The 27,302-nt window shown below is 46.4% G+C and overlaps 1 protein-coding gene and 1 long non-coding RNA gene across 3 annotated transcripts; one reads left to right on the forward strand and one right to left on the reverse strand.

Annotated features, from left to right (window-relative positions):
- Window positions 1–3,579: 3,579 nt before the first annotated feature.
- On the forward strand, window positions 3,580–18,869 carry STC1 (stanniocalcin 1). Its single transcript, XM_051974168.1, has 4 exons — window positions 3,580–3,739; window positions 7,543–7,685; window positions 10,416–10,627; window positions 15,859–18,869. Exons 1-4 carry the CDS (start codon window positions 3,622–3,624, stop codon window positions 16,127–16,129), a joined length of 744 nt encoding a protein of 247 aa, XP_051830128.1. The 5' UTR covers window positions 3,580–3,621; the 3' UTR covers window positions 16,130–18,869.
- On the reverse strand, window positions 10,634–26,577 carry LOC127547345 (uncharacterized). Of its 2 annotated transcripts, XR_007950161.1 has the most exons (4): window positions 26,251–26,577; window positions 14,898–15,003; window positions 13,331–13,463; window positions 10,634–12,672 (listed from the first exon to the last, which is right to left on the reverse strand). It is a non-coding gene; the product is annotated as an uncharacterized LOC127547345 (long non-coding RNA). The 2 variants fall into 2 exon arrangements; XR_007950160.1 differs by having other exon boundaries at window positions 13,331–15,003.
- Window positions 26,578–27,302: the final 725 nt, after the last annotated feature.

Below are 27,302 nucleotides of genomic sequence, written 5' to 3' on the forward strand. Positions count from 1 at the left end.
AATATGTGTTGGGATATCTAGGTAGCATAAAGGATAGAGCACTGGGCCTGGAGTCAGGAAAACCTGACTTCAAATCTGTCCTCAGACACTCATTTAGCTGTGTGACCCTGGACAAGTCACTTTACTCTGTTTATCTCAGTTTCCTCATCTATAAAAAGAGCTGGAGAAGGAAACGGCAAACCACTCCAGGAGCTCTTCCAAGAAAACCCCAGATGGGGTCATAAAGAGTCAGAGGTGACTGAAATGATCAAACAAGAATATGTATCAGGCCCTGAACTCGGTGGGAATAGAAAGACAAATCTGAAAGAAACTTTACCTTCTAAGAACCTACTGGGAGCTGGAATAAGAATCAACTCATACAATGAAAGCAAATTATATACCAAATACAGTAAAAAGTAATTTGGGACAAAAGAAAGAAAGGGCTACAGAATCAAGATGTCCTTCCTGATGTCCAGTAGTTCTGATGCCTTCCCTTCATTGATTTTTTTTCTACTTTATCTTATATATAACTTGTGCAACCGTAGCTCTTTGATAATGTCTACCCCACTGGACCATGGGAGTATTGTTTTGCTTCGCACAGTTTCTGGCACAAAGAAGGCCCTTCATGAGAAGTCAGAACTTGTGTGGGGGGTGACCTCCAAGCTGAGCTCTTGAGGAAATTGGGGAGGCTTAGAGGCAGAGGTGAGAAGGGAGGGCCTCGATACATTTCAGGCAGATACATTGATTGACGGGCATTAGGAAATGCTTTCTTTTATGTTTGCTTGTTTTGTGCAGAAGTCACGGAGCCACTGTGGACGCCAGGATTTCTCACCTCCATTCCCATAAGTCACATTCAATCCTTCCAAATTTATCTCCCTGAATTCCTCCATCTCACCCTAGCTCTCAGAATCATTCTGAATCTTTTGGCCTTCATCGACTCAAACCAATCTCTAGGCAATCCCTACTCCCTCCTGGGCCACCATCTACTGGAGCAACCTAACTTTCAGTTAAGCCCCCCTTAACTCAAATAAGTTTTCCAGCTTCTCTCCTGCCCATCCCCAGCCTTCCCTTTCCCTTCTCCCCAAAGAGCCCCAAGAAATGAAGTTAATTCCTCCATCCAAGGAGACCTGGTTTTGTAGGAGCCAGAATTTCCATGATGTGATGAAGTTTCTGGGCATGAATACACAAATTGTAACCTTTCAGTTATCCCTCGTGTCTCCTTGGAGTGTGTGTGATTTAAATGACAACACCTACCTGAATGAAATCATTTGACTCAGTGAGACCACATGTATAAAGGGTCTCGTGCCCTTGAATCACTATTATTATTGATGGTGACTCTTTGACCTGTTTTGTTGGTGTTCAAATGGATAGAGAACTGGAAAATCTGAATTCAAATCTGACCTCAAACACTAGCTGGGTGACCGTGAATGAGTCGCTTAACCTGTGTTTGCCCTAATCTACTGGAAAAGGCAATGGCAAAGCACGCTAGTATTTCTGCCAAGAAAACCCCAACAACAACAAAGGGCCTTGTGTATCTTGGTCCACAACAATCTAAACAAACACAAATAGTCCTGGGACATGTCACCTGTTTCTTGTTCAATTGTGTGTGACGCTTTGTGACTCCATTTGAGTTTTCTTGGCAGAGATACTGGAATGGTTGATCATTTCCTTCTCCAGTTCATTTGACAGATAAGGAAACTGAGGCAAACAGGGTTAAGTGAGTTGACCGGGGTCACACAGTAAGTGTCTGAAGCCAGATTTGAACTCGGGGCCTTCCAACTCCGGGACAAAAACTCTATCCACTGTGCAGCTACTGGCTAGCGTATTATATTTCTTTTATATGTAATGTGTCACAGACTACTGTTTGGTGGGTAGAATGGCTGCTTTTATCATCAACTACTGTGTCCGGGAAGAGGGCTCATCCTCCCTGGATACAATGGAATCCTCTTCAGGACATCTCCAAGAACAGAAATAAGAGTGTGGATGGGGATAATGACCCCCCCACCCCCACCCCCAGGGCTTGATTGGAAATCATTAGACCTGATCCCTGTATGTAGAACCTGTCCCAGAATATCAGAGCTGGGAAGAGTCTCGGAAACCATCAGATTGTAATGGAAAGAGACGCCTTTGGAGTTCAGAGGCAAATCCCAGCTACTCCCTGGCAGATCACAGGGCAGATCCCACCTTCTGTTTCCTTCTCTGTGAAATGAGGTGCTTCTGAAATCCCTTCCAGATCTCAAGGTCATTTTCCAGAGACGGAAATGGAGACTTAGGGGGGAAGAGTGACCACTCCAAGATCACAAGCCCCCTCTTCATTCATTCTTGCATGCATTTGTCCCTTCATTCAGTGTTCATTATTTACTGGGTGCCAGTCACTGAAGATTTAAATAAGAAGCCCCAAAGTTCCTTCCATCAAGGACTTTATTCTCCTTGCATTTCTTAACCTGGGGACGGGAACCTCAGGTATACCTGCATGTGTGTGTGCATTAGGGATGTATAGTGCAGAGTACTGTGCATGTGCAGCATGTAGGTACATATGTGTACACACATGTGCACACACAGCATTGTGTGTGTACAGATTGATAATCGTCTCTCCATATGACCGGTCTCCTCTGCAGTCTGCTTTGTGCACCTCCTCACGAGAAGGGTATTCAGACTTGGGCAGACGTACTCCAAAACCCCAGCCTAAGAGCCCCAGCAGCTAAGCGGGACCGAACTGTCCCTGGTCTCAGCCCACTGTCGTTTCTCTCTCCACTGCCTCGTGATCACACACGCACGGGGGACCATGCCTCCCTGCTGCCTCAAGCTCATCGATCCGTCTGAGAACATGTGAGCGCTGATGGGCGTGGGAGGGAGCAACCCGAGGTGGAGATCAGGAAACACTAGGAACATGCTTTAATCCTGGGATGGTTTGGGTCCTTGAGCCCTGCGAGGGCACCGTGATCTCCAAAAGCTCCCCCGCCCCACTCCACAGTTTCCTAAATGAAATGAGAAAACGGGGGCCTCTTTTGGAAAACTAAAGGATGATAAGCGAGATTTCCATGCCATTTCCTTGAAGGAGATTAATCATGGAGAGTTCTCCATCCTCCTCCTCCTCCCCCTCCTACACACACGCGCACTCACACACTCACACACACACACGCACACACGCACGTCCTCCATCCGTGGACACATGAAATATTGGCACCAGGTACTGAGATCTGCTGGAAAATATTCCTCCAAAGTCCAGGGCCCCGGCGCTTGAATGAGTGTGTGGCCGCTCATTGGCTGACCGGCCCGGCTCCTGATTGGCTCCCGATCCCGGGGAGCGATAAGAGCGGCTATAAATTCCCCGGGCGCCGCTCGGGAGCCCCCAGTTTGTCCAAGCCAAAGGTGCCAGCGCCTCCAGCCTCGGTGCAGCAGCGGCTGCAACGCCCGCAAGCTCGCAGCCGCCGGCCTCGCCAGCTCCCCGCCTCAGCCTCCAAACGCATCCAGATCCACATCTTCTCTCAAGCCGGGAGAGACAGGGAGGAAAGGAGGGGGGAGCAGGAGGAGGAGGAGGAGAGGAGGAGGAGGAGGAGGAGGAGAGAGGAGGAGGAGGAGGAGGAGGGAAGTGGGGACAGGGGGAAAAAACCCAGCAACTTAGCGGAAACTTCTCAGAGAATGCTCCAAAACTCCGCCGTGCTGCTGGTGCTGGTGATCGGCGCGTCCGCAGGCACCGAATCGGAGCAAAATGACTCGGTGAACCCCAGGAAGCCCCGGGGGGCGGCGCAGAGCTCAGGTAAGCGGCCCCCGTTTGGCCAGAGTCCCTCCCTCCCCCCACCCCCACCCCGGCTCCGTCCCGCATCCCCCGGCACTCCCGCTAACGCGTCCGAGGCTGCCGGTGCCGGCCGGCCGGCGGGGCTCCCGAACGTGCTTCATTCATGCCCGCTGGCCGCGGAGCGCCGGGGGTAACCCAATAGCCCCAGGAAGCGGCCCGCCTTTGTCTGCCGCCTTTCGGGGCCATCGCCGGGGAGGCGAGCCCGGGGCCGAGGGGGTATTTCGTTGCATAAGCCTCGGGGCTGCTCGCCTGGGATCTGGCACGTACCCTGTTGGGAGGAGGGCTGGGGAGGGGGCGTGGGGAGCGTTTCCAGGCACGCTCTCAGCGCTTCGCAGGGACTGGCTCGGGAAGGTGAGACCCGAACTGGCTGATGCAACCCAAGCCCCCTTAAAAAAAAAAAAAAAAAAATCACGGCATCCTCAGTCTTGCGGAGAGCACATGCTAAAATGGGAGGAAAAAAAATCCTCGAACCCTCGGGAGTGCCGGGTCCCAGGGGATGAATTCAAAGACAAGCCCATTGCCTCTCCCTTGCATCGGCACCTTCGTGCATCACATGACTAAGAAACCCTTTAATTTTTTTCTTTTTTTTCCCCCCAAACTGCAGCTGTTTCTCTGAGTGAGAGAGCTCTCTAGTCCTGGCTTCTGAAGCAGTTGCTAGCCCATTGCCTTTGTCTCTAAAGGGTTAAGGGTCACTAGGAGTCAGCGTGCACACATCTGGCCCGTTTGATTATTTCCACACCCATGTTGGCCCTCTGGTACCCAAGCACCCTCATTCTGCTCTCTGGTCTCTGAGGAATCATCCATCTCCGCGCGCCCCCCCCCCCAACTCCTTTCCCAGAGATCAGAGCAGGATCGTTAGGGACGAGTACCGAGCTTAAATCTCTCAAATAAGAAAGTGAGACTCCATAGGGGAAGGTCACAGAGTAGGCTGCTCCAGAGAACCTTCCACCCCACCCTGACAGATCAGCGTGGATGCGTGATCCCAGACTCTAATTTCAAACTACCGTACATAGATTCTGGGAGACCATCTCTTAGAACCATCTTCTATCGCAGAGCAGAGAACGGGGACCTAGAGAAGGAAAGGAACCCCAGACTTAGAAATGTAGATCAGGAAAAGAACTCAGACCACTGAGTCTGTCCCCTCCTTAAAGAAGGGTGTACAGACTTGCCCAAGATAATATCGCTAGTTAGCGGCAGGATTTGAACGCAGGTCCCACAGCTAATGAGTGGCAGGCTAGGATTCGAATCAAGCCCTTGCTGCTTTTCGTGGCCCCAAGGTTATGGTGGCAGGTGTCAGATGGATAGCTTCTCCCCAGAATTTGTCCTGCTTCCTCCTTCCCAGAGGACACTCAGTGATCCCCCCCCCCCTTTTCCACCTCCACCCTCCCCCAGCCCAGTGGAGAGTAGTTGGTCTCTGGGCTATGGTCCCATTTCCTTTTGTACTTTGGTTGCTATAGAAATTCAACGATTCCCTCCCAACTCCAGCCTGCTAAGACAATAGCAGCCCTAATGCATATTAAAACTGCTGCAAGCAAAGTTATAATTTGAACCCGTGGAAATCTATAATTAGGGAAATGACTTGTAGCATCCCAGAGGCTGGGGAGGGGGGAGGGGCGGGGAAGCCCAACTGAACCCGGGAAGCTTTTGATCTCCGGGGAGAACCCTGTGGAATGGAGGCTGCCGAGAGCTTCTTGCTGAGCTGCTTGCCAGAACACCCCCCCTCCCTCCCTTCTGGAGGGGAGAAATTACTTTTATGGGAGATCTTATCCAGAATGCAAAAATCCTCACACAAGTTTTCAGCTGGCGGTTTTCTCCCAGTCTTGCACAACGGACTCCATTACTCCACACCTGTGTTTCTCCTAAATAAGGCTCTTAATGTCTTCAGAGAGAGAGAGCAGATGAATGAATGAATGTGTGTGTGTTGCTCTGAGCAGGAGTCTATAATAGGGGGACTAGGGAAAAATACTAGCTGGCTCTATTCCTTTTTTTTTTTTTTTTTTTGCCCAATCCGAAGGTGAATGCGACTGGGGCAGCCCTGTAATGATGGATTCCCAGGTGGACATGGGCAATGGGCTTCTACTCTTCTGGGACGAGTAGGGAGACTAGGGGATGCGGTGGCTGGAGGGAACATGAAAAGGGAGGTTTAGACTCAGAAGACATCTCCAGATGGGAAAGCTGAGTCCAGAGACTGTGAAGTGATTGGCCCACTGTCATGGGAGTAGGAAGTGAAAGAACTAGGATTTGAATCCACATCTTCAAACTCCAAAATCTGGTCATTGAATCCCGAAGACCCCAGTCCTGCCTTCTCCCTTACTATCCCTGTGAGCCAGAGCTAGCCCTCCATCTGCTCAGCACTCCAAAATCATTCTCTAGAACTCTTAAGTCCCAGAGGAGTTGCTGATTGGCATGGGTGAACGGAGTTTCCAAACTGGAAGTTTCCCATCAATGAGAAATAGATTTGGACTTTAAAAAAAGATATTCTTGAATGAGCTCTCTAAAGCCAAACTGACTGGTCTTCTCCTTCTGCCTTCTGAACTTATACCGGTCATTTAGAACACCTGCTAAGCCCTTGAGATGATGCCTTTGTAAGCTTTGTAAGGCGAAGTGGGGCAATGAAAAGGTGGTTCCAAGGGGCAGTGAAAAGGTGATTCCAAGTCTCCCCCTCCTGTTCACTTCCTGTGTGACCCTGGACAAGTCACCTCACCTTTTTATGATTTAGGGGTTTGTTTAATGGCCTCCGAAATCCCTTTCTTCTTTGAATCTAGGATCTCGAGGCATGAGCCATGATTATATAATAACTACTCGCTTTCTCTAACAGTTGGGCAATTGCTTTCCAGCAGCTCTGTGAATGAAGTAGTATGGAAAGTGTTACCATACCATTTATAGATGAAGAAACTGAGGTTCCAAGGGGTGCTGGAAATTACTTGTCCCAAGTGGTACAGCTAGAGAGTTTTCTGATTCTTAATCCCAGGCTCCTTTAGGGGTGGGGGGTGGGGCCGGTAAGAGAGGATGCATTCTCTCCCTGCCCCTTTCTTCTATAGAATTATTATGTCCCAGTTGGAAAGGCTTTCACCTGGAATTAGAGGACCTGGATTCAGATCCTGCCTCAGAATCACATGACTTGAATGACCTTGGACAAGGTCACAGCTGGTAATTTCTGAGAATTTGAAACCTTGTCCTCCCGACTCCCAAGCCTACTGAAGGGGAGGTGACTTCTAAGGTCCCCTGCTGGTCAACATCTGGACTCTTGTGATCCTGTTTTCTATAATATTCAGATAAAGTGAAAAATCCCCCGAAGGATGGACCCTTGACTCCTATTCTTTAGTATTCTTTCTCTCCACCCCACCCCCCCTTGGGCCCTTGCAGCAGCTGTCCCAGTATGACAGAGCTGACTCATCTGTTTGGTTTCATGCCTGGAGGCAACAATCAGATAAAATCCTATATCTAGAGTCAGGAAGGCCTGCATTCAAATTCATCCTTAGTTGTGGGACCCTTGATTTCTGCCTGCCTCAGTTTCTTCATCTGTAAAATAGGAATAATTATAGCACTAGCTCCCAGGGTTGTAGTAAGTGAGTTAACGCACTAATTTTTGTGAAAGTGCTTAGTACAGTGCCTGGCACAGAACAGGTACTCTAAAATGATTATTCTTTCTCCCTCAAGTGGCAGACTACCGCGGGGCATCATTTGTCCCACCGCTGGGCTGAAGTCTGGCTCCCATCTCCACCCTGGGCCACTGATTGATCCACACTCTCTCTCCTTTTCAGCCGAAGTGGTCCGCTGCCTCAACAGCGCTCTGCAGGTGGGCTGCGGGGCTTTTGCATGCCTGGAGAACACTACCTGTGACACAGATGGATTGTACGATATCTGCAAATCCTTCCTGTACAGTGCTGCAAAATTTGATACTCAGGTAAATGGATCCGGGAAGGAAGGGGTCCCCTCCCTCCAGGACCAGCTGGTTCTCCTCAATGAAAGCAAATGATGGAGTAAGACACAGGAGCCATCTTCCCCATTCCCTTCCCTACACCCAAGTGCTTCTGGGTAGCAAACCAGCTTTGGGAACAAAGGTTTCAGTTTTCACTCACTGCAGAGGCTTTAATGGGGGTGACTGGGGAGCAGTAGAAAGACTTGCATTTGAAATTGGAGTATTTAAGTTTAAAGCCTGGTCCTGTCGCTCTTAAGTCTCAGTTTCCTCTTCTGTAAAATGGTATCGGGGGAGGGAAGCAGGTATTAGACCATGAGCTCTCAGGTGTCTTTCAGCTCTAACCATCCTATGATCTTAGGGGGATAGAGATGGAGCAGAAAATTAACTTTCTTGTTATGATCCCCTGAACGATTCCTTTCAAAATAACTTTTCTCCTGGGGATAAAGAGTAGGAATGGGGCAGTTTTCCTTGTGGTTTTCAAGATCCCTCTAAATCTGGGAGCTTTTTCCCTCTGCTCTCTCCTATCACCTCCTTTCTTTCTCATGACAACTCCGGGAGACAGAGGGAGGCAGATGCCAGCAGCCTTGCATAAAAACTCCCACAAGCCCTCTTGTGGGTTCAGGTGGTTCACTGACAGCCCCTTCTTGGCTTGATGCCTTGCTTACCCCCCACCAGGCCATGTCTGATGGCCCTGGAGGGGGCCAATTACCAGGGGATACTGAGGCAGGTAGGGCAAGGAAGCCTTGGAAGCCCCTCTCTGGCCAGAAGGTGAGCAGGCAGGAAGCACTTGTTATGTCTGAGTCTTTGTGCTAAGTGCTCTGGATGCAAACACCAGCCAAGGAGTCAGCCCCTTCCCCCAAGGGCTGGATTCTGCTAGGGGAAGACGGGACTTAGAGGAGAGCTGGGAATGGGGATGGGGAACATTGTGGGGTGGGGGAAGGGAGGCTGTGGGCAGAGGTAAGGATAATGGCCAGTGTGAGAGTGAGATGGCCAGGAAGAAGCAAGCAAGGCTGGCTCTGGGTAAAATAAGATTAAAGCACCACTATCAGAGCTTAGGATCCCTTTCCTAACTGTATAATTCCCTATCCTACTACCCCAAGTATCCCCAGGCTTTCTTAGCACTTTACTAGCATGATCTCATTTGATGGGAGGCAAGTGCTATGGTTACCACCCCCATTTCATAGATAGGGAACCCCAAAGCCAATGGAAGCCAAGTGACTTGACCATAGTCAACTAGCGAGTGCCAGAGGCAGGATTCTAACCCGGGTCTTCCCAAGTTCAGCATTTTGTCCATTTCATCCTGAAACAGCTAGGTGGACCTGGAGAAAGGATCCAGTGCAAATCCTGTCCCAGACTTTTATTGGCCAATGTGAGCCTGGATGTTCTGTGCCTTGGTTTCCTAATTTGTGAAATGGGGATGATCATAACACCTCCCTCCCAGTGGTTGTGAGATTCAATTGAGAATAACTGTAAAGTGCTTCACAAATCTTAAAGCACCTTGTAAATGGTTTTGTTGTTGTTGTTCGATCACTTCCGGCTTTTTGTGTCCTCTTTTGAGGTCGTCTTGGCAAAGAATATTAGGATGATTTGCCATTTCCTTCTTTAGCTCATTTTACAGATGAGGAAACTGAGACAAACAGGGTTAAGTGACTTTCCCAGAGTCACACAGCTAAAAAATGTCTGAGGCTAAATTTAAACTTAGATTTTCCTGCCTCCTGGCCTGTTCTATTCACTGCACCACCTGGCTGCCTTCCTGTAAGTGATTACTGTTATTACTAATTATGGGCCCACCTCCTCCATGAAGATTTTATTAAGTATATAGATATAGAAGGAGCCGCTATTTTTATTTCCCAAGTGGCCAAGACACAGGGAGCCCCTGGGAGTGATGCTTATTAAAAGGGAGTGGAAGAGCCAGGTTCAGATTCTCACTCTGCCACTAACTCCTTCTGTGCCCATGAACAAGCCCTTTCTTTATTCTGTGTATCTGAGACTCAATTTTCTCATCAGTGTCCAGAGTTTGAACACTGGGTACAAGGCCAAGGCTTCTCTAGGCTGCCCACCCTGGTCACATCATGCTTTCTCTATTCCAGTTTCTCCCCTTCTCTCCCTTCCCCGTTCCCTATTCTCAAGGAGGTTCAAGGTGTCCAGATTGCCTAAACCTTCCCCAATGTGACTCCAGGAAGATCTCCCTGTCTCTGTGACTTTTCTCATGCTTCCCCTTTACCTTTTGGGATCCCCATCTTCCTTCAAGGCTCAGCTTCTTATATGAGGATCTTTCTTAGTCCCCCCCCCCCTTCAATGATTAGCATCTTCTAAAATTTCTTTGAATGGACTTTCTAATTATTGGCAATATCTTTTCAACAAAGACCGTTTCTTTTTTCTTTTTCCCCCTATATTTTATATATATTTTAAATATCCCCTATACTTCACACAGTGTCTTACAAACAGTGGGTATTTAATAAATGCTTAGGGGGTGAAATTTTATTTTATATTTTATATTTTTTAAAAGTCCTCAATACTTCACACACTATCTTGCAAACAGTGGGTACTTAATAAATGCTTGAGAGGTGAACTTTTATTTTATATTTTATATTTTTTAAAAAGTCCTCTATACTTTACACAGTATCTTGCAAACAGTGGGTACTTAATAAATGCTCAAGGGGTGAAATAGTCCCAAACTATGCTAAGTCCCTTCCTTTCTCGTGAACCTTTCAGGGAAAGGCCTTCGTCAAAGAAAGCCTGAAGTGTATCGCCAACGGCGTGACCTCCAAGGTCTTCCTGGCCATTCGGAGATGTTCCACGTTCCAGAGGATGATCTCCGAGGTTCAAGAGGAGTGTTACCACAAACTGGACATCTGCGGGGTGGCCAAGAGGAATTCCCGAGCCATCGCTGAAGTGATCCAGCTGCCCACTCACTATTCCAACAGGTGCAACATTAGTCTTGGAGCCAAAGGCGACAAGAAGGGGAGGGAGGGGAGAGACACCATTGGCCACTGCCCTCTGTACCCAGCAGTCCCCAGTCCGGCAGGGAAAATAGTCAGGTGCCCCCTGAAGCTCTCATTGTGGATTCAGGAGAAGGCATTCAAGACTTAGCAAACCATCTCACTTTAAGGATCACTTTGTAGGACCGTAGATTTCTAACGGGGAGTGATCTGAAAACCCATCTAGTTCAACCTCATTTTTGAGAGAGGAAAACTGAGATCTAGATGCGTAAAGGGACTGGTTAGGTGGGGCGGTGGGTAGCATGTTCAAATCCAGCTTCAGGCACTGACTGTGTGACTCTGGACAAGTCATTTCACATTTTACTGCCTCAGTTTCCTCACCTGTAAAATGGGGATAGTAGGGCTCAGTAGACTTGAGTTCAAATCCAGCCTCAGACACTTGATACTTCCTAGCTGTGTGACCCTGGGTAAGTCACTTAACCCCAATTGCCTCAGCCAAAAAAAAAAAAAAAAAAAGTGAGGGGTGGATAGTAATAGTCCCTACCTCCTAGAATTATCGTGAGGCAAATGAGATATTTCTAAAGTGCTCGGCGCAGTGCCTGGCTCAGAGTAAGCACTATATATGAGCCATTGTCGCTGTTGTTATTTGTGTTCAACGCTCTTTCCCCCGGGCCGACCTAATATCATCCTTTAACAGAGGAAGACGTGGATGTCAGATTAACAAACATTGACCACGTAGGGAAGCAAAAAAGGAAGCCACTCCTGCCCTCCAGGAGCTTCCATTCTAATAACAGGGCCAGGCAGCACAGCGGAAACGCTCCCTGCTTCATTGTGCAGGACGTCTTGTCCTGAAAAGCTGAGAAGTCCACCCTGAATCTTGTTTTAGAACTCTGTTTATGATTCCTCCCTTCCTTACACACACACTCACACATATATACACACACATACACACTCACACTCACACTCACACTCACACACTCACACTCTCACACACACATACTCACACACACACACCCTTTCACTCTCTGGACAACTGCCCTCTTCCCTTGTCTCCTTCTGTTGACTGTCCGATTGTAACTAGAGCCACAAGGAACCCAGTGCTCATCTCCATTTAGCCATTTTACAAACGAGGAAACTGAGCCCAAGGAAGCTTAGGCCCCTCACTAACGTGCCAGAGCAGGGTTTGAATCCGGCTCCCGCAGAGTCAGACCCGGCATCTGTAGACCCCGGTTTCCAAAGCGACCTTTTCCCAGTGCTTTTGTCGGAGCGGGCTAATTTTATGACTGTTGAGAAGGGCAGAGTTTTCCGGTTCCTTGCCGGGCTGCCCTTCGCTAGCTGAGATCTCCGCTCCCCCGAAACATCCTGCTTTCCCAGCCCGATCTCGGCATAGACACACACGGAACCCGTGCCAATTGGCAAGGAGGCGTAAGGGGAAGTAGTTAACGGTCCATTCCACTTTCCTGTGACTTATCTGAACTAAGGTGGGGGAGGAGAGGCAGAGGCCCCGCCAGCCAGCCCTGCCCTGGAAGAAGGGCCGGAGAGGGGAAGCAGGGTGGGGGGAGCCGCGGGTGCCCACCCCCGTGGGCCCGGCCCCCGTGGGCACCGGGGGAGGCTGTGGCTCAGCGAGCTCCGCGCCCCAGACCGAGCCAGTGCGTGTCAGCGATGACGCTTCCCACCTCTCTGCTGCATGGACAGGGAACAGGAAACAGGAGAATAATATTGATTGAGGGAAACAAAGGGCTATTTATAAATTTTCACACACTGAGTTCCTAAGCCGCATGGGCTCCGGGGCCGAGAGGAGCCCAGCCCGGGCTCACATCGGGTTCTCGTGAGAAAGTTGGGACCGGCTCTTTACCAAGCCCGGGGAAGCCGACCCCGTCGGGGAAGATTTCTCAAAGGAGGGAGGGAGAAGTAGAGACGGGCTTCGCTCCCAAGGCACCGGTGTACACAGAGAGTGGGGGACTCCCAGCCTGCCTTAGAGACCAGCCTTGTGACCCTGGGCAAGACACTTCCTGCCTCAGTTTCCTCATCTGTAAAAAGGAGATGATAATAATAACGCCCACTACTTCCCGGGATTACCGTGAATCTCAAATGAGCTAATGATTGTAAAGTGCTTAGCGCAGGGCCTGGTCCATTGACATTATTATTAATTACTAGTTATAGATGTTTAGATTGAACGAAAAAGATCCTGCCACTGACTTCTATGTGACTCTAGGCAAGTAATCTCCCTCTCTGAGCTTCAGTTATCAGCAAAATGCAGGAGCTGAACCAGGGCTTCTTCCAACACCGATAGTCTGAAATTTGAAGTCCTTCATTTAAGCTAAATGGACAGTTCCTTAAGGTACCCAAAAGCCTCTTCTTCTCAGTGGCCAGCTGATGGCTAGAAGCCATCTTTTTTTCTCCTTGACCAGGAGATCCCAAGGGGCAAAACAAAGGCTCTGATAAAGAAAGGAGTGACTGGTCTGCTCCCGGCTCCCTCTGGCTAGCTCCCCAGGCAGCCCCCAGCCCTCTCCACTGTGCCCTCCAATATCCTGATATAACTTCTCCACATACAGTCGTTTGTCTATCGGTTTCCCCATCAGATCGAGTTCTGGGAGGTCAGGGGCAGCTTTTGCCTTTGTCCTATTCTTAGGGCTTAGCGCAGTTCTTGGCACTTAGTAGGTGCTCAACAAATGCTTCCTGACTTACCTTGATTCCTGCTTTGGGGTCAGTGCTGGTTACTTTCACTTATCTCCACTTGTGGGAATTATCTCGGCTGCCTCGTCTGGGACAGATACGAGTCCTGTCCTGTGCTAAGTAGAGGCATCCCAGGGTTCTCCATCTAGAAACAGAAGGCATCCTGAGATTATCTACTGCACCTACCTCACCATACAAGTGAAGAAAATGGGCCCAGGGAGGTTGACTTATCTGAGGTTACCCTGGCAGTAAATGTTATCGCTAGATTTGGAACTCGGATCCTCTTGGCCCATAACGGTGGGTGGGATTGAACAAAGAGGATGTGCTGGCGAGGACCATCGTTAGATAGATGCCCCAGTGAGAAACAATCCACTCTAATGGACCTAGTGGAAGGGGCTGGGCTTGGAGTTAAGGAGACTTAAGTTTGCCTTCTGCTCAAACTTGGGGATCCCTTCAGCATGGATCATTCCATTGTCAGAACAGAAGGGTGAGCCACTTAGAGGGACACTTGCCTCTGCAGCTACAATCACCATCTTTTCTAACTCGGTTTCCCTTGATGATGGGAACAAATGGCAGAGGCCTTGGGAGCTTAGCAACAGCCAACATTTCAGAGGAGGTTGGAACAGGGGGGTGGACCTGCAGTCACTGTGGTAGTCTCTCCCCACCCTCCCCTCCAGGTCACAAGATTTGGGACCAGAATGGTGATCCCTCAGTGTACAAAAAAGGAAACTAAGGCTATAAATGTGTGTGTCTTAGGACTTTATTGGAAGCAGCCTTGAAGATCATGTGATTTAAGCCCTTTACTTTTCAGTTGAGGAAAATGAGTCCCAGGGAATAAAGCGTAGAAAGTTAGGAAACATCTTAGAACCTAGGAAGTCAGAGCTAGAGATCTCTAGAATTCATCTAAGCTCCTTCTCTTCGTTTTATAGAGAAGAAAACTGAGACTCCAAAGGAATAATTATAATAGCAGATATCGAGGAAACTTTAAGGTTTCAATGCTCTTCACACAAGTCATCTCATGATCCTCGAAACACCCTTTGGAGAGAGATGCTGCTTTTTTAATGCCCATTTTGCAGATGGGGAAACTGAATCTGAGACGAGTTAAGTGACTTGCCCAAGTTCCTATAGATAGTAAGAGCTGGGATGCAATCTTAGATCTTCCATTACTAAACTGAGTGTTCTTTACATTGTACCTATTCTTAGCTCCTATAATTTCTAATCCTACAGGGAGGATATGCCCCAATTTATTTAAAAAAAAAAAAGAGTTAAATGTGATTTCCCCTTGAGGTTGGAGAAGAAAGGACACCCAGGGCACTTTGGCTAACCTAGCTGCAACACCCCACCCACAATCATCTCAACTGTGTCCAAGAGCAGAAAGGTCATTCCCCTGAGCTCATTATATATGTTCTGCTCCATTTACCACACAGCCTTGAAGGGCCCTCTCTCGAGGGGTTAAGTCATACTGGAAAAAATGGCTAACCCCTTGCCCTCTGCAGAGAGTTAAAAATAAGCAACCTTTTCTTCTTGTTCAGGCTTTAGCCTGGAATATCCCTCCCCACTCCCTCCCTAGTCCCAGTACCTGACGCAGAAAGCACATTGCCCTCAGCAAGTCTAGAGCTTCGGGCTCAAGTTCTTGCTGGGTGATCTTGGCCAAGTCACTGCCTCAATTAGCCCTCGGTTTCTCCCTATGTAAAAAGAGAGAGGGAGTGGGCTAGGTGAGCTCTCAGGTTCTTCCAGTTCCCCAAACCCTGCAGTCTCTCCAGTTTGGAAATGCCATGACTCTATACCTCTTAGAAGGTTGAACCACCCCATTGATAATATAGGAGCCCGGCATGGGATCAATTCCATCTGGAGAGAGTCCATTGGAAGGGGAACAAAAGGATCCAGACTCATGTAGTGACCTTCCCCATTGATTATATAGGATCCCAGCATGGGATTAATTCCATCTGGAAAGAGTCCCCTTCCAATGGAACAAAAGGATCCAGACTCACATAGTGACCCCCCCATTGATTATGTAGGAGCCCAGCATGGGATCAATTCCATCTGGAAAGAGTCCCCTTCCAATGGAACAAAAGGATCCAGACTCACATAGTGACCCCCCCATTGATTATATAGGAGCCCAGCATGGGATCATTTCCATCTGGAAAGAGTCCCCTTCCAAGTGGAACAAAAGGATCCAGACTCACATAGCGACACCACCCCCCCCCATTGATTATATAGGATCCCAGCATGGGATCATTTCCATCTGGAAAGAGTCCCCTTCCAAGTGGAACAAAAGGATCCAGAATCACATAGTGACCCCTGGCAGAAGTGATGTAACTCAGTTGAGAGAGGGTTCCTTTTAGAGCCAGGGAGCTCTGGGTTTAGCTTCTTCCTCAGGTGCTTTCCAGCTACAAGTCTATGGCACATTCAACCTCTGTGACCTCAAGCATCGCCCCGTGCTCATACATCTCTGACTCTCAGCCCTACAAGCTCGTATCCATCCCTCACCTCTTCCCTGGTGGTCCCCGTTATGAACCCCGCCTTCCTCTCTCCCCCAGATACTACAACAGGCTCGTCCGTAGCCTGCTGGAGTGTGACGACGAGACGGTGGCCACCATCAAAGACAGCCTGATGGAGAAGATCGGCCCCAACATGGCCAGCCTCTTCCACCTGTTGCAGACGGACCACTGTGCCCATTCCCAGGCTCGGGCCGACTTCAACAGGAGGCGCGTCGCGGAACCTCAGAAACTCAAAATCTTCTTCAGGAACCTCCAAGGTGAGGATTCCGCCTCCTCCCACATCAAGCGCACATCGGCCGAGAGCGCATAACGGCGGCGGGGGCGTCCGGACCCCCGCCGAGGTAGTTTCGTTTTAGGGGAGATAATGTGCCCATCTTGAGTGTACTGTGCCTGGTTTAATTTTTTAAACATTTTTATTTCAAAGTAGTTCCTACTATCTGTCCTCCCTTTTCTCCCGCCTCCACCTCCCTCCCCTCAAGCCCCTCATCCCTTATAGACAACTGCATGGAACTAGGCTTCTGTATCCAGTGTCCCGTCATGGCAATGTCCCCAAGAACTGAACAGGTGTGACCCTACTGCATCTTCCCCGGTGGAAACCTCCACCCTCGGCCATGCCCTTCCCCCAACGGCCCTCCAACCCCATCCGTCCATGCTGTCCCCGAACCATCAAGGTTTTGAAGACGTGGAGCCCTTTAGAAATAGTTACCCCCGTGGAATCAGCTGCTAGGAATCCACTCGAGACTCGGCCGCGCGTCTCGGACGCGCCGCGAGGCGTCGAAGGAATTCGTGTTATGAATCTGTGCTGGCCATGGACGAATATGAAACCGCTTTCGGTTTGTGGGTCCCTGGTGAACTAGCAGCCTACGGTCTCGCTCCCTCCAGTGTCTCATTTCTTTTTGTATCCGGGGCTCGCGTACCAAAGCGCTCGAGCCTCGTTCTCCGGCCTGTCACGTCGTGCATTTTGATAGCGAATCAAACTCCTATCTCCATGTACTGTAACCGCTCAGAGCTTTAAAAGTCTCTTTAACAATTGTCTTAAAAACTAGCATATCTTAAGGTCTAACTGTGGAATGTAAAGAGCTGAGGACTTACATACTGTAAATAAACGCCAGAGAAGGCTGCTTAGAACAAGCAGCAAATAATAATAACTTTATTGCCTAGAGATTTAGCCTCACGACAAAGCTTTGTTTTCTCTTTCTGGGAAGAGAGTCACTTCTCTCATGACTAGAAGTACATTTACATGCTCCTGTGGCCTTTTTGTATCTTTAAATATAATTCAGGGGGTAGATATAGCTTCCCTCCGCATCCGAACCGGAGCTGGACCTCAGTGAAATTAGGTCAGAGAAACCAGCAGTCATTTCTGATGAAAGCCCAGCTGGGGGTGGACCTCCCGGTCGACTACCCCAGATCTGAGGCTGCTCGCTGCTCACTTGAATCTGGCTTGGAAGCAGCCCTAGATCGCATTTGGGAAAGGGAGTTCCCAGAGCAAAGTCTTCTGCGTCTTGGGAAGAGTAATTTTTCGGCGGGCCGTCCCCGTGGCGAAAAGACGGCGAGAGCATGAGACGAGTAGCTCTCCGTTCCCTCTTTCGAAGGGCAGGGAGCTGAGGGGTTTTCGGTATTCCCAGGCCGTCCAGCCTTAATAGTAATCTCTAGTGTTTTATGTTGTCTAGCCTTTATCGTGTCGCTGGCCGTCGGTAAATGGCCGGCGGGAGATGGCATTGCAGCTTTGCGGGGAGAGAAAGATGGAGGCAGAGATTAAAATAAATCCCCCCCACCACTTCCACCCCATCCCAGAGCCGACGGCTTCATCAGTTTATTCCTGAAGCCTCGGAATCAAGAGGGACTTCCGGATGTACATCCCGAAGTTTCTCAAGGTCACCGTCCTTGAACTTGGCGGTCCCTCCCAGGTAGTGCTGCCTCCTGAAAGTTGGGCCTTCTATACTTGCTTAGATAGAAACTCTTGGTGCTTCATTCTCCCTGAAATAATTGCAGGAGGTCACCCCATCCTGTAGATTCCCAGAGAGAGAGAAGGGACGAGGGCAGAGTAGGTCTCTAGCTAAAGAGGAAGCAATACAACCAACCTTACCACAAAGCCTTTAAACTAATCACTTGCTGCCAAGGTACCCAAAGCAGCTGTGTGAATGTTGCTGCCCCCTCTTCTCCCCCCAAGCTTCCCCCCCCATGAGGCCCATCCTCGGGGCGCTCAGCAGTGAGCTGAGCCTATTGACCCGAAGGGTCACCTTCAACTGGCCACTCCCAAAGAAATGGGCACCGTGTCATCTTGTTGGGCATTGGGCGAACCGTAGCCTGGGTCCCCTTTTATCAGGTAGGGTCGATGACTTCTCTCAAGAAGAAAAGCCGATGGCTCGTGTGCCCGTATCCACACTTGCTATCTAGGATCCCAACGGAGCCGTTGGGATTTCAGCAAAATTACCGGGGAATGTCTTACATCAGTCATGGGAATTCTTTCTTTTTGCTATGGTTCCTTCACACCCCTCTAAAGTATATATACATATATGTATATGTGTGTGTATATATGTATGTATACATATGTGTACATATATAATTTATGTATTTATGGAAAGAAGCGATTCTTACTTGTCAGTTTTCTTTTTTTTGCTTGTCCCCTCCCTTCCCAGTCCTTCTCCCCGTCTCCTCCCTCCCTACTGCCCCAAAGTTTTTGTCTTGCATTCCCTGCCCAGAGTGATTTGGGGGCAGATCTTGACCTGTCTGCATGATTCTTCTCTTGTGATCTGGTTGCACTTTAGAAAATTTTGTGCCATTATATTTGCATTAATGTATTTATAATTTAAATGATATTTAGGGGGTTGGGGCTGAGTACTGGAATAAACAGTGAGCATATCTGGCATATGTCATTATTTATTGTTGAATTACATTTTAAGCTCCATGTGCATATAAAGGTTATTAAACATATCGTGGTAATGAGAGATGCAAGTTATTTTCTTTGCTTATTTTTATAATTAAAAGATACCATAGCATAATATGAAGTGGATTCCTTCTGAGACAAAAAAATAAAGTGTTAAGTTTTATTTTTTGCCCTCTTTGGTGTCTTTCATTGTTTTTCTCCAAATTTTCATGAGGAATGATCTCCCACTATTTCATCCTATAGGGGCAGTGAGCCATCTTTGGAGAGTTTAAAGAATCTACATCAGATTGTGTTATTGGGCCTCCTTCAGTTCCTAGAGAGGCACCCTAGGGTGCCAGGGGCTTTTTCCTAGGAGAAGTAAGACTCTGGAAGAATTAACAAATGACTTCTTATTCCTTTGTCTTCAGCTCTGCCTGGATGAACTTAGGAAAAGTCCTTCATGCCTCTAAACCTCAGTTTCACCTTCTGTCCAATAAGGGTGGATGACTTTGAAGTTCCTCTGCCTCTAAATATGAACCGTGACTCCCTCTTCAGAGGAAATTGCGTTCCTAACTACACACTTTTCTGGTTCATCAGCTCTCTAGTATTGTTAACAACTAATACAAGAGTTGCCACCTATAGGCAGAAAATATATTACATCTATTTGATCCTGACTGTTAAAAATTCTCTTTCCACTGCTTTTTCACAAAATTGACACAATTCCCCAGTTTAGTAATGATTCTTAGGGAGAACATTTCAGACCCTTTCTCCATGAATCTGGGCATGTAGCTATGAGTAAAGGAACTCACTCCTTTTCTGTAAAATTAAAGTTTTGTGCTACAGTCTCTAAGGTTGCCATCAGCAACCTGTGATCCTACAGAGGGATTAATTCACAGTACATTCAAGGATAATAAAGGACAGATTTTATTATCACAACATCTCCCTAGTGGTCATCTAGTCTAACCCCTACCTGAAATGATCATCTTGGAGATAGGACATTATAGTTGTTGTGTCTGGCTCTCCGTGATCCCATTTGGGATTTTCTTGGCAAAGATACTGGAGAGATTTGGCCATTTCCTTCTCCGACTCATTTTACAGATGAGGAACTGAGTCAAACAGGGTTAAGCGACTTGGCCAGTGTCACAAAGCTAGTGAGTGTCTGAGGCTGGGTTTGAACTCAAGAAAATGTGTCTATCCATTGTGCCACCCCATTTTACAGATGAGAAAATATAGGCAAAGGAAAAGTGACTTGTCTTCCACATAACAAATATCTGAGACAGGATTAAATGTGACTTGTCCTGACTCTAGGGCTAACACTCTCTATTGAGCTATCTTGCTACCTAAAACAGACTTATGAGACCATGTACTAGTCACTATAACTCTATCTACCTATATTTCTTCATCTGTAAAAGGAGAATATATATATATAATGATTTATATAATGTCAATCAATAAACATGCATTAAGCATCTACTATGTGCTAGGCACTGGGGATACCATGCAAATAAAAACTTAAGACAATCCCTTCCCTCAAGGAGCTTATACTCTAACTGAGGAAGACAATACACAAAGCTAAAACTCTGGGGAGAAAATAAAAAAATAGGGAGAATACCTGGCCCTAGGGCATGGTGAAGAAGTCCAAAATCATCTTGCAAATCTTATAGTACTATGTAAATGCTACCCATCATCATTATAATTAATTTATCATTAGGCAGCTAGAGGGCTCAGTAGATAGAGTGTAAGATAGGGAGTCAGGAAGACCTGAATTCAAATCTCCTTAATCTTAATTCTGCTGTCCAGGACCAGAGCAAAACAAAGCTAATCTCTTCTGTGTTTAAAATCCATTGTGTCTCCTCTAAATCTTGTTCCGACCAACTATCCCCAGCTCTTTCAAACTTCCTAGAGCACAAGCTCCAGTTTCTTTGCCCTCCTAGTTTTGTTCTTCCCTTATTAATGCCCTCCCTAAATTAGGCTGCCCAGAAATGAATCGAGGATTTGAGAGGAGAATCTGACCAGAGCAGAACCCACAAGACTAGCGCCTAGTTCTTCCTGAAAGTGATGCAGTCCAAGACCCCTCTGACTTTGGGGGCTGACAAAGAAATCAGGAACTTGAACCATATTTAAGTATGCGATTCACTAAACTCCCCAGATCTTCTTCAAATGGGTTGCTGTCCAACTGAGTTTTTACTCACCTAGTAAGTCAGGAGAATTCTGCAGAAACCTCCATATTAATAGCTTGCTATGACAGATCCATGGATCAAGGCACATTGAATCATCGCTGGACGGGACCTCAAGAGTCGATTAACTTAACCACATCATTTTACAGATGAGGAAATGTGAACCCAGGGAGTTTCATTGATAGTGTAGATTTTTGCCAAATATTTGAAAAAATTTCATACTCTTCTTAAGCATAAAATGGAGAAATGCAGGTTAAATGAATGGATTCTGGGAATTTGTTGAATTGACAAACCTTATGGATAGTGAAGACCCTTAACAATGATTAATAATCCAGTGCTAACTTGGAAACGGAACTCTAGTGGGACACCTCAGGGATGTGTGCTTTGCCCCATGCTGCTTAACATACTTATTGTCCACTTGGATAAAGGCATTAGATAGTCTGCCAATCAAATTAGCAAGTGACACAAATATGATGGGAAAAGCTAATGGGTGGCAGAGTCTAGACCAGAAAAGATCTCAACATCGGGATGGATTAAATGAAATAAAGTGTAATAGGAACAAATTAAAGTCTTAGACATAGGTCCAAAAAGTCAATTTCATAAATATGAAGTGGGAGAGATGTAGCAAGAAAGCAATTCAGCTAGAAATAATATAGGTCTTGTTGCAGTCAAACAGTGGGAGATAGTAACCCAAGCAGGGGCACATTAAGAGAGGAATTGGGGAATCAAGGATGAGGTAGACCATTTTGTTTTCTGCCTTAGCAAAATCACATCTTGAGTTTAGTTCTGAACATCACATTTGAGGTAGGACAATGACAAGCTAAATCTATGATCCTGTGAATTTTCCCTGGATATTCAATCAACAAATTTTGTTGAAGGTAAGCTAGGTGGCACAGTAGACAGAGCATGAGACTTGGAGTCAAGAAGACCTGAGTTCAAATGCAGTCTCACTTAGGACCTGTGATCCCAAAGCAAATCTCTTAAACATTATGAGCCTCAGATTCCTCATCAGTAAAATGAGGGTGGTGTTAATAAGCATCTGCTTCCCAGAGTTGCAAGGAGAATCAAATGACAGGATGTTATAAAGCACTGTGCAAATTTTAAAATTTGCATATATATATTTAATTACTAGCCATTAATATTGTTCCTCTAAAGTTATGTATTATAATATGCCAGAACATATCATTGAAGGAATATACAACTTTTAAAAGAAACTTGATGTATTATTTAGCTGTGGTCTGTGATACTTATGAAGAAATACAAAACAATGAGCCCATTGACAAAAAGAATCAGGAAACTGTGTAGTTTTATCAACTCCATGACCTCCCCTATCGCATTTCTCTCCAAAAGTGAGAATGGATTTGCACTGAGCCTTCCACACACTTTCTTCTCCTCCCCATTTGGGACCCAATACACGGACTGCAAAGCTAGTTATTCAGCAAAAGATTCACCATCTATGGCTAAGGATCCAAGCCAGTGTAAATGACCCTTCGGTGGGAGACTTATTCTCTGGTTTTCTAGTACTGAGCACCATGTCTGGTACAGAGTAGGCTCTTAAAAAATTCTTGCTTGCTTGAGCTCTAGAGAGCTCTAGAGTTGAATGGGGACATACAGGCTGTCAAGTCCAATTACTTTATTTGACATATTAGGAAACTGAGGTCCAGAAAAGCAGAGACACTGGAGGGATTTGTTATTTCTTTCTCTAGCTCATTTCACAGATACAGAAACTGAGGTAAATAAAATAGGACGAAGTGACTTGCCCAAGGTTACCAAGCTAATGGGTGTTGAGGTAGGATTTGAATGCAATTCAGGACTAGAGTCAGGTAGACCTAAGTTCAAAAGTAACCTCAATGGAGAACTAGTTGTGTGACTCTGAGCAAGTCACTTCATTCTGCTTGCCTCTGTTTCCTCATCTGTAAAATGAACTGGAGAAAGAAAAGGTAAAGCACTCCAGCATCTCTGGCAAAAAAAACACCAAACAGGGTCAAATGAACAACAACAATAACAATAATTCTCATTCTAAATCTCTCACCACATTATGGAGTTTCAACCTGAAATTAGCTTAACTCTACCTCTTCTCCCCATTGTTCCTAATTCAGTCCTCTGGGGTAAAATCAAACAAACTTGATTTCCATTCTGCATGACATCCCTTCAAACATTTGAAGATGATGATCATGTCCCCTCTCCTGTCCCTGCCTTGCTGGGCTTTTAAACACCAGTTTACCAGTTCCTCTCCCAGTTCCTTTTGCCAGTTACCAGTAAACCAGTTCCTTCAAAGGATGCTACATCTTTCTCACCATCTTTGAGACTTTATCCTTCTGTAAGAACGCATTATTTGACAAAAATTGCTGGGAAAATTGGAAATTAGTATGGCAGAAACTAGACATTGACCCACACTTAACATCATACACCAAGATAAGGTCAAAATAGGTTCATGACCTAGGCATAAAGAATGAGATTATAAATAAATTGGAAGAGCATAGGACAGTTTACCTCTCAGACCTGTGGAAGAGGGAGGCATTTATGACCAAAGAAGAACTAGAGATCACTATTGATCACAAAATAGAAAATTTTGATTATATCAAATTGAAAAGTTTTTGTACAAACAAAACAAATGCAGACAAGATTAGAATGGAAACAATAAACTGGGAAAACTTTTTTACAGTCAAAGGTTCTGATAAAGGCCTCATTTCCAAAATATATAGAGAATTGGCTCTAATTTATAAGAAATCAGGCCATTGTCCAATTGATAAGTGGTCAAAGGATATGAACAGACAATTCTCAGATGAAGAAATTGAAACTATTTATAGACATGTGAAAATATGCTCCAAATCATTATTAATCAGAGAAATGCAAATTAAGACAACTCTGAGATACCACTACTCACCTGTCAGATTGGCTAGAATGACAGGAAAAGACAATGTGGAATGTTGGAGGGGATGTGGGAAAACAGGGACACTGATACATTGTTGGTGGAATTGTGAACACATCCAACCATTCTGGAGAGCAATCTGGAACTATGCTCAAAAAGTTATCAAACTGTGCATACACTTTGATCCAGTAGTGTTTCTACTGGGCTTATACCCCAAAGAGATACTAAAGAAGGGAAAGAGACTTGTATGTGCCAAAATGTTTGTGGTAGCCCTGTTTGTAGTGGCTAGAAACTGGAAATTGAATGGATGCCCATCAATTGGAGAATGGTTGAGTAAATTGTGGTATATGAACGTTATGGAATATTATTGTTCTGTAAGAAATGACCAGCAGGATGAATACAGAGAAGATTGGTGAGACTTACATGAACTGATGCTAAGTGAAATGAGCCGAACTGGGAGATCATTATATACCTCAACAACGATACTGTATGAGGATGTATTTTGATGGAAGTGGATCTCTTTGATAAAGAGAGCTAATTCAGTTTCAATTGATCATAGATGGACAGAAGCAGCTACAGAACACTGTAGAACACTGGGAAATGAATATAAACTGCTTGCATTTTTGTTTTTCTTCCTGGGTTATTTATACCTTTTGAATCCAATTCTCCCTGTGCGACAAGAAAACTGTCTGGTTCTGCACACATATATTGTATCTAGGATATACTGTAACCTATTTAACATGTAAAGGACTGCTTGCCATCTGGGGGAGGGGGTGGAGGGAGGGAGGGGAAAAATCAGAACAGAAGTGAGTGCAAGGGATAATGCTATAAAAAATTACCCTGGCATGGGTTCTGTCAATAAAAAGTTAAAAGAAAAAAGGAACAGGGACTCCAAGAGATGGAGACAATTTTGGATAGAGATAGTATAGAAGGGGAAATGACAGGGGAGTAGAGAGAGAATAAAGATGCACAAAAAGTAGAGAAAGAGATTGTAACTCAGTCTTTACTTTCACAGCATCCTTCAAAGGAAATCACTCCCAAATCCCATAAAGCAGGGAAACTGGATGTTGGAACCCCCTTCCCTCTTTTCTTCTCTCCCTCTCGGTCCCTGGGGAATGGCCTGGAGATGGAATAGATTCTTTTCTTGTCGTGGGACTCACTTGTCTAGGAAGGGGGAAAGGAGAGAGCTTTTAGGGGATCTCATTCATGTTGGGGTTAAGACAATGAGATTCTTTAGGACATAGGCAGCTTTAGTTCTTAGAATTAGACCATCATGGAATGGATCTGTGCCCAGTTGGAAAGAACTCTACTGGATTGCCTCAGAACCTATGCTCTTTAACACTTATCATGCCATGAATAAAGGAGCTTGCTCATCCCACTTGAAGCTGAAAAAAAAAAAAGAGAGAGAGAGAGAGAGAGAGAGAGAGAGAGAGAGAGAGAGAGAGAGAGAGAGAGAGAGAGAGAGAGAGAGAGACTTTATCCTTCTGGCTTGCCTCCCCACTCCCCCCATCCCTAACCCCACAAATTAGAACCCAAACAGGAAGTTAGAATCAAAGGGAATCTTGAGAATCCTCTAGCCTAAACTCATTTTAGGTGAATTATTCACAGCAAAGCAAGTGATGGCTTCCTCTTTTCTTTTCACCTACAGCATTTAACACTCTGCACATAGTAGGCACTCAAGTGCTCGTTGGATTATATTGGATGGGGGAGGTGAAATTCAGAGAAATGACTCAATCTGCCAACAAGCATGGCTTAAGCACCTGCTGTATGTCTGAGGATGTGAAAAGCACAATATCCCCTGCTTTTCTGGGAACTCACAGACTAATGGAGGGAGCAAGTAACAATGGACCAACTAGAGGTGCACATGTGCAGTGGGAACGGGTCGAGTGAAACGTACAAAAAAAGGCTGGGTGCGGAAGGTGAGATGGGAGCTCTGTTAAAGAAAACAGCCATCAGGGTCCAGCTCCAGGTGTCCTGCCTCCTGATCTCCAAATTCTGGCTGCTCTGCTAGCTGCCTTCATCTCTTTCAGCCTTTCCACACCCAGCATGGAAATGCGAAGCTAAGAAATGGAATTAGCCCCAGGGCCCCTCTCAGGAAGCCTTCTGCCAGCTGCCATACCCAGGACTACTAATCACTTCCAGCTTTGCTGTTACACACCTTGAAGGCAAGAGGCAAACTCCAGAGACACAGCCCACTTGAGTCTCAGAGTCACTTTGTTCTGCCTTCCACATTAACCCCTTCGGGTCCTTCCTGCAGCTGGGTGACCTTTCCCAACAAGCCCCAGGTTCCAGTGGAGCCGAGGGTGACGACCCTTTCTTTGCTCTTCTGTTCTCCATTCCCACCCCAGCTTCCTCCTGGGGCTGACACTGATCCCTCGTTCCCTTCCGGGAGCAGATTGGGAATAATTTAAGCAGCTTCCTAAATCTTATCTGAATCCCAGCAGCCCCTTGGATGCTCCCACCTCCTAAGTGATCTCGCCGGTAAAAGAAACTCAAGGGGCCGCTTAGCAAAGTACCTGCAGGAACTTGGGCTGCGGCCAGAACTTCGGGGTGCCAAAACCTCAGCTCCCTTTCTCTCCTTCTGGTGCCATTTTCCTGTCATAGAACTTCAATGTGCCTGGCTCTTGGCAATCGGGGACCCGAGCCACCTTCATAAAAGGAGCTGTGATAGCATCTTCCATGACTTCAGATGTCAAGAGCCCAAAAGAGGGAAAGGCCCTCTTAAATGACCACATCCTCATAATCCTGCCAGGGAGGGACCTTATCTTGATTTTAATTTTTTCAGGTTCCTTTCATCTTCTCCTCTGAAAAAAAAAAAAAAAAAAAAAAAAAAGGCCAGGAGAAAGCAGAGACCCACGCAGTGCTTATCCAATAGGCATCTCTCCAATTCAGGAATAGCCTGAGAGTGAGGAGCTGGGGGAGGGAAGAGGACAGGAGGGGGAGGGGAAGCACCAGCCCTGGAGAGCGAGAGAGAGCGAGAGAACCATTTACTTTAAGCTTGCTAAAGCTAACCTCATTTTATGAATCCAGGCTCCCAATAATTCTACATTTGGGATGATTTTGACAAGATTTCTCAGCTGCAGTTCACCTCTAGCCTAGTTAACTGCCTGTTAGAATATAAGTGAGCAGGGAGGCTTTCTTTTAAAATATTTGAATTTGATCCTTTTTGATCATTTGATCAATAGCATAGGATCGGGTAGATAGTAGGTGCTCAATAAATACTCCCTGGACAGCTAAATGGTACAATGGAGCATTGGCCCTGGAGTCAAGAGAATCTGAGTTCCCATTAAGTCTCATACACTTTTACTAGGTGTGTGACCCTGGGCAAGTCACTTAATCCTGATCGCCTCACTAAAAATAAAAATACTTGATGGATTCATGTCATCAGCCTATTAGCTACCTCCTACCATTCTTCTTTCAGATCCATTCTCCACACCTGAAGAATCTTTCCACTGCCCATTTTCACTGGATCATTCCTATACTCGACTCCGTGTGGCCAGTGAACTTCCCTCTCTGAAAACCCACAAAACATTCAAATTTTGACTATGGAGATTTAAAAATCCATTGC

The sequence above is a fragment of the Antechinus flavipes genome, chromosome 2, assembly GCF_016432865.1.
Source record: "Antechinus flavipes isolate AdamAnt ecotype Samford, QLD, Australia chromosome 2, AdamAnt_v2, whole genome shotgun sequence".
Lineage (NCBI taxonomy): Eukaryota > Metazoa > Chordata > Mammalia > Dasyuromorphia > Dasyuridae > Antechinus > Antechinus flavipes.

Bases quoted from the DNA above. Each gene is read 5' to 3' on its own strand.
- STC1 (XM_051974168.1), top strand. From the start codon at position 3,622: ATGCTCCAAAACTCCGCCGTGCTGCTGGTGCTGGTGATCGGCGCGTCC. The intron at 3,740-7,542 runs GTAAGCGGCCCC...TCTCCTTTTCAG, and splicing joins GGGGGCGGCGCAGAGCTCAG to CCGAAGTGGTCCGCTGCCTC. The intron at 7,686-10,415 runs GTAAATGGATCC...TGAACCTTTCAG, and splicing joins CTGCAAAATTTGATACTCAG to GGAAAGGCCTTCGTCAAAGA.